Source organism: Pipistrellus kuhlii, unplaced genomic scaffold (assembly GCF_014108245.1).
Source record: "Pipistrellus kuhlii isolate mPipKuh1 unplaced genomic scaffold, mPipKuh1.p scaffold_m20_p_21, whole genome shotgun sequence".
Taxonomy (NCBI): domain Eukaryota; kingdom Metazoa; phylum Chordata; class Mammalia; order Chiroptera; family Vespertilionidae; genus Pipistrellus; species Pipistrellus kuhlii.
The window spans coordinates 3576920-3589285 of record NW_023425520.1 but is presented as its reverse complement, the minus strand read 5'-3'; the positions used below and the strand labels follow the sequence as shown (position 1 = coordinate 3589285).

The following is a 12366-nucleotide window of genomic DNA, read 5'->3' as shown; positions in this document are numbered from 1 at the left end:
CTGTCCCTCTGTCAGGTGAATTCCAATCAACATGACCGAAAACAAGCTCAGCAGTCCCTCCCCTCCCCTCCTCATGCCCTCTGGGCAAGTGTCTGTCATCACTGCCACCCTCTGCCCTCAGTGCGAGATTTCAAGCAAGTGGGCTGGTTTCCTGGAGCCTGAGCTGCTTCTGCAACACAGACCATAAACCTGACTTTGTCCAGTCCCGATTTGGCCACTAACCAGCTCGGTGACCTCAACCACGTCACTCAGCCTATTTGTCTTTGTCTCCTTATCTGTAAAGTGGGGACGGTCAGACCTACCTGACAGGGTTCGTGTGAAGTGTAACTGCTCTCAATATGCACTGAGTAGCCAGATTATTATGATCTCTAAATGCATAATAATCTGGCCACTCAGTGTATATTCTATATAATAAAAGGCTAATATGAAAATTGTCTTCTCAACCAGGAGTCCGACCAGCAGGCAGGCCAGCCAACCACCCATGACCCCTCCCCCTGGCCAGGCTGGCCAGACCCCACCCATGCATGAATTCATGCACCTGGCCCCTCTAATGCTCTAATTCACATGTGTCAAACACAAGGCCCGCGGGCCAAATCCGTCCCGCCAGGCCTTGCAATGTGGCCCGCACCGCGCTGTCATCACCGCACTCCGCTGCGTTTCCATCACAATGACAGTTTATGACTGTTCAGTAAACCATTCGGCCCGCGATTTAGGCTGGATTTTAGATTTTGGCCCCTTCTCTGATTGAGTTCGACACCCCTACTCTAATTGGAGGGCCAGATTATTATGCATTCAGAGATCAAAATAATCTGGCCACTCAGTGTATAGTCTATTAATACATGCAAGGCCCTTCAAACAGTGTGTCTGTCGCAGAAGTATAATTTTATTGGCCTGTAGGACTGTGTGAGACTCAGGTGGCTCAGAGAGGCTGCTTTGTGGGAGGAGAAAAGCGTGCCTTTTGGAGAGAACTGATATCCTTGGTCTCAAGGCCCCTGTGCCCTCCATCTTACCTGGAGCCTCAGAGGCCCAGCCAACCCTGCCCCTGACCACTCCTCACAACGGGGAATCTCACAGGTGGTATGTGTGGGTTTCCACCTTCACAAACCACACTCCTGTGCTTCTGGCTTAGGAGGCACCCACAGGTCCCCCAGACACAGCCCAGGGAGCGCTGGCCCGGAATTGTCACAGGGGTAGCGGGTCCTCATGTTGCGCACACACAGGTTGCCAGGCAGAGCGCACTGGGTCTCCCAGACCGCTGGCCCTCTGTTGCCCAGAAGGAAGATAAACATCACTCTGGCAGTCGTCCCTGCCCTCCCAGCCCCCGGGGCTCTTCCCAAAGATGGAGACACTTTTCTCCCTGAAAGCTCTGCTCTCTCCACCTGCCCTGGGGGTCATCTGTGTGTCCAGAGAGCTGCTTAGCAACCCAGGGTAACTGGGTGATTGTGTCAACAGCTCAGGACCAAAGGCCGTGAGAGGCAGAGTCCACTTACTCTGCCAAAGCTGAGGAAGGTGACACCCCCGTCCCCCTCCACACACACACACACACACACACACACACACACACACAGCTGCCAGCCTCAGGCCCCTCCATGCGGAGCCCTGCTCTCAGCAGCAGACTTCTCCCGTCTTGTCCCTTAGACTTCCCAAGCACAGTCACGGGGACCAGGAGTCTCCCTGTGAGAGACTGTCCCAGTGGGCACAGGGGGGCTCCTCCCCCAGCCAATTGGGAGGGGGAAAAGCCTGCGATGCTGAGGTCACATGTGTGACTCTGGAAGGTGGCTGGTGGGAGAAGGCTGCTGCTCTACATGCACATGAGATTCACATGTGAGCAGTCAGCCAGGCACCCTTACCTCCCGAAGCATGGACACCTCTTCCCACTTCTGCAAGCCACCCCCACCCCACTCCTCCTGAGCCGGCCCTCTCTTGAGTCAGTCACACCTTTCTTCTCCAAGGACTCTGCCTAGAGATGGATGGTGAGATGGGTGGTGAGGTGCCAGCCGTTGGCATTTCCTATTCCTCCAGTGCAGGGTGGGAGCTGGGCCCAGGGGGAGGGGGTGGCTAGGCATTGGAGGCAGCAGGGACTCAGGGGAGCTTCTCCTGTGGGCCGGTTTCACTCCCAGCAACACCAATAAAAATGATGATAATAATTAAGTATAATCACAATATGTTTTTATTGATTTATTCCCAAGTAGCCTGCTTTCCCTGGCCCCCTGTCATTATCTATTTCATCTTTTGAGGGGGTGGTGGGCGTTAAATATGGCTCTAATAAAAGGTAATAGCTGCCCATTTCCCACCCCCGCAGCTCTGCTGGCGCTCAGCTCAGCTCGGAGGCAGAGGGACGCTGCAGTGTGGGCGGTGCAGTGAGGAGGGGGAATGAGGCACTGGGCAGGAGAGGTACAGCCGGTGTAACCCCGCGTGAAAAGTTGGAGAAGCAGCGGAGTTTGCCTTCTCTTTGGAGCCTTTCACCTTCTTCCAGGCATACACCTCCCTCCCGGAGCAGCGACTGCATTCCCTGTCCCCTCCTAAGCCATCTGCAGGCGCCTGATCAGGCCAAGCGTTTATCCACCTGCCGTCAGAGCATGGCTGTTGTGTCGTTTAAAAAAAAAAAAAAAAAAAGGATCTTTGTAAAGATCAAGATGCTACATACACAAAATGCACTACAAAATGTCAATCGGTGATCTTAGTAAGCTTCCAGGGAGGGACATTTGTATTCTTGGCTCAGAGGAAGAGGTGGAATTTCGAACTTCTGGGGAAGGCATGGGGGCTGGGGACTCTCAGAATCCCTCGCCGCCAGCCTGCCCAGCGCCGGGCTCTGGCAGAGCACCCAGACAGAAGTCAGCTCCCGCAGCCCGCGCTCCCCGGGTGCAGGAGGGGTGACGAGTCCCTGGGTCCCCTCTGCCTTTCCTCCCCACTTTCCCTCTAGTCAGCTGAGGCCATCCTGAGCTCTGGTGCCAGTGAAGTAAGACCCGGATTTGCAGGCGCTGGACAAGCCTCCTGCACCCACATCGAGCCCGTTCGCATTTTACAGAGGGGAAGATGAGGCCGGGAGGATGGGGGGGAGCAGTGATGAGCCCCGAAACTCTGGGGTCCAAACCTCCTTCGCTTCCCCCCAACCCGTACCCCCACCTGCCCCCGCAACTTACCCTCTCCCCTCCCCCCACCTGCCCCCCCCAACTTACCCTCTCCCCTCCCCCCACCTGCCCCCCCAACTTACCCTCTCCCCTCCCCCCACCTGCCCCACCATTTTGTCGTCGCTTCCCATCCCCCCCACCTCCCGGATCTGGGCAGCTGCTCCTCCACGGGGCCCCACCCGCCAGCCGGAGGGTCCCCGCCCTTTAAAGCGCAGGCCGCGCCCCCTGACCTCGCCCCGCCCCCTCGGGCCGCTCCGCGCCTGCGCCGTGCGCGGCGGCCCGGGGTTGGGCAGATCCCGGTTCCGTGCAACTTTCAAGTGAGTTGCAAACTCCGCCCCGAGCTGCTGCGGGCGCCTGCGGCCCAGGGACCCGGAGGCTCAGGGACCCGGAGGCTCGCGCGAGCGAGGCCACCCGCACCCGCCGAGGGCCGCGATCCGACCCGCCGGGCCGCGCTCCCGGGTCTCCGCGGCTGGGAGTGCGGGGCGCGCCGTAACCGCCGGGCCGCGGGCGTTGCGCAGGAGCGCGCCCTCCGGCTCCGAGCGGCTCCCCGGGCCCTGGCCTCCCGCCCCGCCGGCCGGTCCGCCTCCTCCGGGGGCTCCGCACCTCCGCAGGCCGCTCCCCTCCGGACCTGCTGGAGCCTCTCGCCGGGCGCCTTCCCGGGGGGCTCCCTCGGCATCCGAGGCTGCAGGATGGTGTCCTGGATGATCTGCCGCCTGGTGGTGTGAGTATGGCCGCTCACCTGGGGGGGCCGGCCTGCCCCTGGGGGCACCTGAGGATGTCGGGTGGGAAAGGGGCCCCTCTGAGCGCCGTCACACCAGCCCCCACTCCCCCGACGCTCACCGCAATGGTTAACGGATCTGCGGGCCTGCACGCGGCTTCGGGCACCGCGGGCTCGTCGCCCTGGCCCCCAGAGTCTCCTCGGGTGATGGGGACCCCTCCGGCACTCACACACTGCAGGCTGGTGCCCACGGTGGGAGTCCACAGGCTGGCCCTAAGCCCCTTGGCAACCCCAGGTGTCGTGGCACGTTGTGGGAGGAGAATCCAGGTGCCTGCTTCCCATCTGAGCAGTCACATGACTCATCCTCCTCCCCCTCCACCTGCACCTCACTTCCCTACTCGTCACCTTTCAGTACTCTGGTGCCTGGCTTGACTATCCACCTGCAGCCTGGCGGTGTCAGGCCGGGTGGCCCTGGGCCTGATTGCACGCCCAAGGGAGGGGGGAGGTGCTCTCAGGAGCCTGCCTCCAACCGGCCTTGCTCCGTGGCTGTCTGTGCCCGCGCACCCATGGGCCACTGTGCAGGCCTGGGCAGGTGTGTTGGGGTGTTTGTAAACAAGCAGGGTGGGGAGGTGGCCTCCAGGGCACTGACTCAGATGCAGGTTGTGCAAGCCAAGCGGGAAGAACAGGGTAGGCACTGTCACCTTGAACCCGTGGGGGAGGTGGCCACCTATGGGGGGGACAGGGCAGGGCATGGCACCCCTCACATCCCCCCTCTGCTTTTCCGGCTGCTCTTCCAGGCTGGTGTTTGGGATGCTGTACCCAGCTTACGCGTCCTATAAGGCTGTGAAGACCAAGAACATTCGTGAATATGTGAGTGGCGCGGTTGGCTCAGGTGGGGTGGGATGTGACAGCCTTGGCGAGAGGTATGGTAGTTCTTGGGGGGGTGGGGAGAGTCTGAACTGGCCTCCCCCTCCTCCAGGGCCATACATGGCTGACAGCTCCTGAGCAGAGTGAGTGTGGATGGAGTGGCGAGGGGTGCTATTGAGGTGCCTGTGTAGTAACTTGTGGGTGAAGCTCGCCGGGGCTGGTGCAGGAATGAATGGCAGTTTCTCAGAGGCATCTCTCTAGGGCCGTCCAGGTGCCAGGGGAATGCAGCAGGACAGGCTCCCTGGCATCCGAGGGCTGGATCAGCCCAGGACAGTGAGTTGGCTCTGCAGGCTCAGGCACCAGCCTCTGACGCACGCCCCGCCCCCCACCCCCCACCCCGCTCTCTCCCCCCTCCCCAGGTCCGGTGGATGATGTACTGGATCGTCTTTGCCCTCTTCATGGCGGTGGAGGCCTTCTCAGACATCTTCATTTCCTGGTATGGGTGCAGGGGCTCGAGGGCGGTGGGAGGGGATGTCACACCCTCGAACTGGCCCCGGGGCTGACCTTGGCCCCCTGCGCCCTGACAGGTTCCCTTTCTACTACGAGATCAAGATGGCCTTCGTGCTGTGGCTGCTCTCACCCCACACCAAAGGGGCCAGCCTGCTTTACCGGAAGTTTGTCCACCCAGCCTTGTCCCGCCATGAGAAGGTACCCCCGGGGGAGCAGGGATGGAGTGTAGGGGTGGGTGTGAGGGGAAGGGCCTGGGACTCAGAATTCAGGCCCCTGGGGGACACCTAGGTTCCGACCCTGGTCTGGGGGACCTTGACGGAGCCTCGCCCGGGATAACCCAATGGGGAGCCCCTGAGTGGCCTTTGGGAGAGGGAAGAGTCAGCCGGGAGATGGTTTGGGAATGCGAGGGGGAGGCCGGAGCATGGCTGCTCCTTGCGGGGTGGGACGGGGTGGGACGGGGTGCTCTCGGTGTGGCTGCCGGCCCCTGTGGGTGGGGGTGGGCTGGGAGAGGGGGTGCTCAGAGATGCCTGCGGGCCAGCGGAGGAAGAGTGCCTGGGCCTGTCCTCTGAGCTCTGTGCCCCGATCCGCAGGAGATCGACACCTACATCGTGCAGGCCAAGGAGCGCAGCTACGAGACGATGCTCAGCTTCGGGAAGCGGGGCCTCAACATCGCCGCCACGGCCGCTGTGCAGGCCGCCGCCAAGGTGCCCTGGGGCCCAGCCCTCCCTCAGACCCCCACTCCCGCCCCCGGGCCTTTTGGGCAAGTTCCGCTCTCCGTCCGTGAGCCCAGGGGTAACAGCTGTCCGTCCCAGGGAGCAGGGGTGAGAGGTGACAGAGCCTGGCGCTGGGAGTTCACACCTCCTGGCTCTGACACGGCTGCTCCCCACGCTTTGGTTTCCTGGTGGTGACACAGGGACCCGGGACTAGAAGGCTGCCGAGGCGCTTTCAGGACTGAGGCCCTTGCCCCAGTGATTACCTTCTGGCCAGTCTTGGTTTCCCGGGCGGCTGCCCTGGCGAAGGCCCCTTCCTGCGAGGAGCCCTGGGCCTCCCCCAGGTGACCTGCCCTCCCACTTCCCTGCAGAGTCAGGATGCGCTGGCCGGGAGGCTGCGCAGCTTCTCCATGCAGGACCTGCGCTCCATCCCTGACACCCACGACGGCCCCAACTACCAGGACCCCCTCTACCTGGAGGACCAGATGCCCCGCCACAGGCCACCCATCGGTGAGTGGGCAGAGGGCTGTCCCAAGAAGGTTGGCTTCCCCCAGGGCTCAGCCCAGGCCTTCAGGCTGTGAATGCCCAATGCCACCCCCTCGGCCTCTCTCTTCTCCACACAGGGTACCGAGCAGGGGGCCTGCAGGACACCGACACGGAGGATGAGTGCTGGTCCGATACCGAAGTGGTGCCCCAGCCACCACCCCGGCCCCGAGACAAGCCTCTGAGCCGCAGCCAGAGCCTGCGTACGATCAAGAAGAAACCGCTGGCGCGGGAGGTGAGTGGCAAAGGGACAAGAGGGAGGTGGGCTGCCCTGCGCGTCCGCCTGGCCTCACGGTGTGCCTGCTCTCTCCCCCACAGGGCACCTCGCGCTCCCTGAAGGTGCGGACGAGGAAAAAGACTGTGCCCTCCGACCTGGGCAGCTAGGGTCTGCAGAGCCAGCCCCGTCTTACCTCGTGCTCTACAGGCCGCCAGGGGCTGTTTGAAGGGGCCCTCCGGCTGCACGTAGGGCCTGCCCCACCAGCTGCCCGGGCTCTGCCCTCCCGGCGCCTGCTGTTGGCGGCAGTTGCCGCTGGGGCCACGCACAGGGATCACCTGAGATGTACCAAAGCCAGCTGGGCCCGGGGTTCTATTTATAGTCTTTCTCATTCCTCTACCTTCGCAGGGAGGGGACCAGAGCCCTCCCCAGACCCCTGCAGACGAAACCAAAGCCCACCCAGTTGTGTTCATTCCTTCCCGTCCTTCAAAGTACTTGACAGCCTTCTCCGAGGCCTTGTGTGTGTGTGTCCTGGGTGTGTGTTTTGTGTTGGTGAATGAGGTGAATGAGGTTTGTGCAAGATTTGATAAATAAATATGTAACAGTGCTCCGTGTCTCCTGGTTTGTATCCCCAGCCTTCACAGGATACATGTTAAACAGCTTAGGATGAGGGCTAAAGGCAGTCAGAGGGCCGGAGGGGCCCAGTCTTCTTTCTGGGAGAGACAACCGTGGATAAAGAACTGTGGTGTGGCAGGTGCTGTCACAGAGGCTCTTGGAGACCCTGGAGCACACATACGGGCGAGTGGGGACCTAGTCCTGAGAGGTCAGAACCCAAGGAGACTGCAGTCAGGAGGAGGTGGGCTTGGCCTTGGCTCAAAGGTGCACTGGATGGCAGGTGGAGAAACCAGTGGGAGCGAGGGTCAGGAGGGGGATTAGGTGGAGCTGCACGGAATACACCTGGGGAGGCTGACTGCCTTCATGGGCCTGGGGAGGCTGACTTACCCCAGGGCACCTACCCTGTTTCCCCAAAGATGCGCTAGGTATTATTTTCAGGGGATGTCTTATTTTTTCATGAAAAATACGGTACACATTTATTGTTAAATGAAAATAAATGAAATTTATTACCTGTATACGGTACGGTAGTATGGTAGTTGTCAGCACAAACCAGACAAACTGTGAATCCTACAGTATCAAGAATTTACTCATTTATTCAATGACAATCATGTCATTATCTTCTGGAACATCATCATTAACAATCTAATTCCTGAATTTCCTGGTGAATTTCTTGTGACTCCATTTTTTTCAGAATCAGTGGACCAAACCTCTCATGTTTAGCCTGAGGGGGGTCTTATTTTCAGGGGGGGATGCCTTATATTTCACTCAGAAGGAAACATGTAAGTAGGTCTTATTTTCGGGGAAACACGTTAGGTGGCATTGAGTTTCTAACAGTCAACATTGGGAGCATTGCACCACTGCAGAGTGGACACTAGAGGGCAGCAGCTGCCAGGGTGTGGGCTGCCCCCAGTTTCCAGGTCAAGGAGGGTGGGGCTCAGAGAGAGGCTGGCCAGAGATGTGCCCTGCAAGGGCCTGGCCTCTGGTTGGCTGGAAGGGCCATGCGGAACTCCGGCCTGGCCTTTGATGGCCCTCCCTCCTGCTCCCTGCCGCTCAGGTCATTGGTCCTCAGCCTGCCCCATCCACATCGAGTCTCCAGCGTTGTCCCCGACTCAGGCTCTGTGCCTGGGCTGGCTCCGCTCCATCCCTCCCCTAACCCTGGGGCCGCCAGTCAGGCTCTGCCCGCTCCTGCCCCGGAAGCTGGTCTCCCTGCAGTGTCCTAAGGCTGCTCCCCTCTCCCAGCCCAGTCTGCTTTTCCTTATCTCTTTTGATTAAGCAAAGAGGTTGGTGAGAGTGTCGGGTGGGAAGAGGGGTGCCGGGGTGGTAACGGAGAGTGATCTGAGGAGTATGGATTAACTCTTGGTGTGGGATTATCCGGGTTTTATTGGGGGGGAGGCGCTTAATCTGCGGGAGAGGGATGGGGGAGGAGGTGACGTCCTATCTTGGCATTCCCTTGCATCATGGTGCTGATTTATCTCTTCATTTATTCATTCAAAACATCTTTATTAAGTATGTACCAGGTACCAGGCAAGTTGCCAGATACTGGGGATGCAAAGTCTAATAATGGCTGGCACAGGGGCTGCTTTAAGCCCCTGACATATTAATTTAACCCTCACAGCCATCTCATGAGGTACACATTATTATTATAATCTCCATTTCATAAAAGGGAAGCCAGGCCTGAGAGGGCAGGTAATTTGTCTGAGGTCACACAGTGTGTGGCAGAACTGGGCTTTGACGCAGGCACTCTGGCTCCCGAGTCAGACTTAAAGTAAGTGAGATGTTTCCTGCTTAGGAGGCAAGAGGGAGACTAGGATGTATCAAACATTGTGCTGGGCACTTGACAGAGAGGATTTCCTGGAATCTCCCCAACAAGTCTGAGGTAGTAGGCGGTACCCATTTTACAGATGGAAACACTGAGACTCAGAGAAGTGAAGCGACGCGTCTGAAATTGTGCTACCGGAGGGTGGGGGTCGCATCTCCGGATGCAAACGTGCCCGGAAGGGGCTTTGGTAGAGTGCAATGGCAGGACCCACACCCACCTCTGAACTGAGAGAACAGAACAGAGGATCATCTGGTGACTGGAGCAAAATGAAGCAAAAACTCCAAGGGAAGGCGAGCTGGGGGAGGCCTGGGGTTGTGGGAGGGAGAAGAAGGAGCGCTCATGGGAGCGGGGCTTCCCCTGCCTTCATTCCTAGGATGGGCCTTGGAGTGAGCAGCAAAGTCACTTGGGCCCCTGAGGTGACAGTGATGCTGTCTCAGTCCTGATTTCTAACAATTTTTTTTAAAAAATCGGGACTTTTAGCCGAAACCGGTTTGGCTCAGTGGATAGAGCGTCGGTCTGTGGACTTAAGGGTCCCAGGTTCAATTCCGGTCAAGGGCATGTACATTGGTTGCGGGCACGTCCCCGGTGGGGGGGGTGCAGGAGGCAGCTGGTCGATGTTTCTCTCTCATCGACGTTTCTAGCTCTCTCTCTCTCTCCCTTTCTCTCTGTAAAAAAATCAATAAAAAATATATTTTTTAAAAAAATAAAAAATAAAAAATCGGGACTTTTAAAACGCTATGGGACGCGGGACAAATTGTTAGAAATCGGGGCTGCCCCGCCAAAAGCGGGACATCTGGCCACCTTATCTCAGGTCCATGATCCCCACCTTCCCTTGCGGCCTCTTTGCCGGCCCCGTAGCCCCACAACCTCAGCCTTTACCCATGCCACTCCTCTTTCTGCCTCCTGAGCACCTCCCACCCATCCCAGCATCAGTCTCAGACCTTCGCTCCTGCTGAGCGCAGCTCTGGCCCCGTGAACAGTCTTTCTTCCCAGCCTGTCACGACCGTCCTTCAAGACCTGCTGTTTCTGGGAAGCCTCCCCTGGCTCGGGAACCCCTCCTCCAGCTCCGAAGCCTCCCGATCTCTGGCCAGCTCCCCCTGTCCTGGGCACAGAATGCCGTGGGCTGTGCTGGTGTCCCCATCACTCTCCCTTCCCAGCTGCCACCCTTCCACTCAACATGCTTCGTGTTCTCCGCCTCCGTCCACCTAGCCTGTCCAGTGGCTCCACGCTGGTCTCCTGACATGCTCTTCCTCCCCCCCCCCCCACTCCCTGTTCCATGGCCAGTTGCCCTTTGAAGCGCCCTCAGATCCCCCCCCCCCCCCCCCCCCGCGCCCAGGAAGCCCTCCGGGCACCCCCTTGGAGTGGAGTGCTCTTCCAGACCACACCATCGCTGTTCTTGTGCCGACTTCTATTTTTGCCTCGAACACATTGTATTTCCTCCCCGACTGCACTGCAACTTCATAAAGAACAGACTGGCATCTTATCCACTTCTGTATCCCGGCCAGGAACAAATGGTGGTTTAGCCGAAGAGAAATATCGCCGTGCCCGGGAAGGCCCACTCATTCTCCGGCGTCTGAGCATGGGTGTCTCCTCCTCCGAGAAGCCCCCCTGACTTCCCCAGGGTGGGACTCCGCGTGCCTTGTGGTCATTCCCACACCTGACTCGGGTGGTCACCGCTGGTTCTCGGCGCAGGGCCTGCTGGCAAAGGGGCAAATGCCCTGACCGAGCAGAGCGTCCGCGCATGGAGGGCGGGATGGCCTTGTTCTCTTCTCTGTGCCCCGCATCTCCTGGGTGCCCGGCACAGATCCGTGAAAATGGCAGGTCTCTGTGACACGTGTTTGGCAAACGGCTGAGGCGGTTGTATGGGTTCCAGGACATCTCGGGGCCAGAGCGGAGGGTTGAAGAGGATTCCAGGTTCTGGGGCATTTCTGGCCAAGCCTGCAAGTGCTCCTGAGCCCGGGCACTGGGTGTGGGCTGGCCTCCCTTCAGAGCCTGCCTGTTCCCTCTGAGGACCGCCGGGCATCTGCCAGCGCTGCCTCCCTCCGCACGGGTGCCCTTACCCTGTCTGGCCTGGCCCCCAGGGGAAGGCTAGGCTGTGCTCTGGCCTGCCCACCACCCCTAGCCTTCCATTACCCATCAGTGTGCCCGCTGCCTGCAGCAGGATGAGGGCTGGCCTGAAGCACAGAGGGGCCTACTCCCTGCTGGGCACATCAGTGCCCACCTTCCCTGCACCTTGCATTTGGCTCCTAAGTCCCCCTGCCTCGGAGCCCCTCTCCGCCTGCGGCCCCTCCATGTCCTGGTCCCCCTTCCCCGGCTCTGGCCTCTGTGGGCACAGGCCCCACTGCTGTATTTTTAGCTGCCACGCTCAGTGGTGGCAGCGGAGTTAGCCCCTCGTTTCAACACAGCCCTGGCCCGGGAGTTGAGTTGGGCAGTCCTGCCTGGCACTGCCCCACCCTTGAGGAGGTTGAAGCCATGAGAACTCAGGCTTTCGCCCCTAGATCCCCATCTGGCATCAGGGACTGGCATGTCCAGTGAGGGGGGGGGGGCAGAAGCCAGGCTGGAGGAGGGTGCCCTCTGCCCAGAGTGGAAGTCGCTGGGTCAGAGGTCCCGAGCAGGGCAGAACGCGCTAGCTTTCTCTGCCAGGTGGTGAGGTCGCCCTGAGGGGAGGGGGGGGAGGGGAGGGACCGTGGGGAGGCTGGGACTGGGAAGAGGAATTAGGTCAGGGGGGTGGGGGGGTGGGTGAGAGGGGACGCGGGGGCATCTGCTGCAGAGCTCCCTTCAGGCTCCCAGAGCATCGCCACACTTCCCTCCCTCTCCCCTCCTCCCGGTCCTGGGAGGATTTGCCCCGTGTTCCCCCTCCCCCATGCCCCCGCCCCAGGCGTCGCCACGAGGGTGGGGGGTGGGGTGGGGGGAGGCCTGCCTCAGCTGTCTGAAGGATGGAGGGGCTGGGGAAATAGGGCTAGGTGCCCAGACGGCCGCGTGTGTGGGAGGGGATGTCCTCAGATGCCCTCCACCCGGCAGTCCCCGCTCTGACGTGGGTGCCCCCCCTCTCCCCGCCCGGATTAGTGGCAGCTTGGCCCGGCTCTCCGGGGCTCCTTCCCCGCCCCCGCCGGCTGCCCTCCCCTGGGCTGGGGGCTGCTCCACCGGGGAGCACTGAGCTGGGCCAGGTAAGGGGCTCGGGGACAGCGTGAGGGCACCGGCTGGCTGCTGAGTGCTGCTGCGCCTGTCAGCATGGATGT

At 60.3% G+C, this 12366-nt stretch overlaps 1 protein-coding gene and 2 long non-coding RNA genes across 3 annotated transcripts in view; 2 read left to right on the top strand and 1 right to left on the bottom strand.

Annotated features, from left to right (window-relative positions):
* Nucleotides 1-829: 829 nt before the first annotated feature.
* LOC123652879 lies at nucleotides 830-2147 on the top strand. Its single transcript, XR_006742428.1, has 2 exons — nucleotides 830-1520; nucleotides 1569-2147. It is a non-coding gene; the product is annotated as an uncharacterized LOC123652879 (long non-coding RNA).
* A 462-nt stretch (nucleotides 2148-2609) lies between these two features.
* Nucleotides 2610-12366, bottom strand: part of LOC118725849 — a 19336-nt gene continuing 9579 nt past the window's right edge. Inside the window, exons 3-4 of the long non-coding RNA XR_004990147.2 lie at nucleotides 5106-5118; nucleotides 2610-2812 (exon numbers count right to left, since the gene is read on the bottom strand). This is a non-coding gene — a long non-coding RNA (uncharacterized LOC118725849). The remainder of the gene's footprint in view (nucleotides 2813-5105; nucleotides 5119-12366) is intronic.
* Nucleotides 3440-7300, top strand: REEP4 (receptor accessory protein 4). The gene is made up of 8 exons (XM_036449990.2): nucleotides 3440-3852; nucleotides 4647-4719; nucleotides 5136-5212; nucleotides 5304-5424; nucleotides 5817-5930; nucleotides 6308-6446; nucleotides 6560-6714; nucleotides 6798-7300. Exons 1-8 carry the CDS (start codon nucleotides 3821-3823, stop codon nucleotides 6861-6863), a joined length of 777 nt encoding a protein of 258 aa, XP_036305883.1. The 5' UTR covers nucleotides 3440-3820; the 3' UTR covers nucleotides 6864-7300.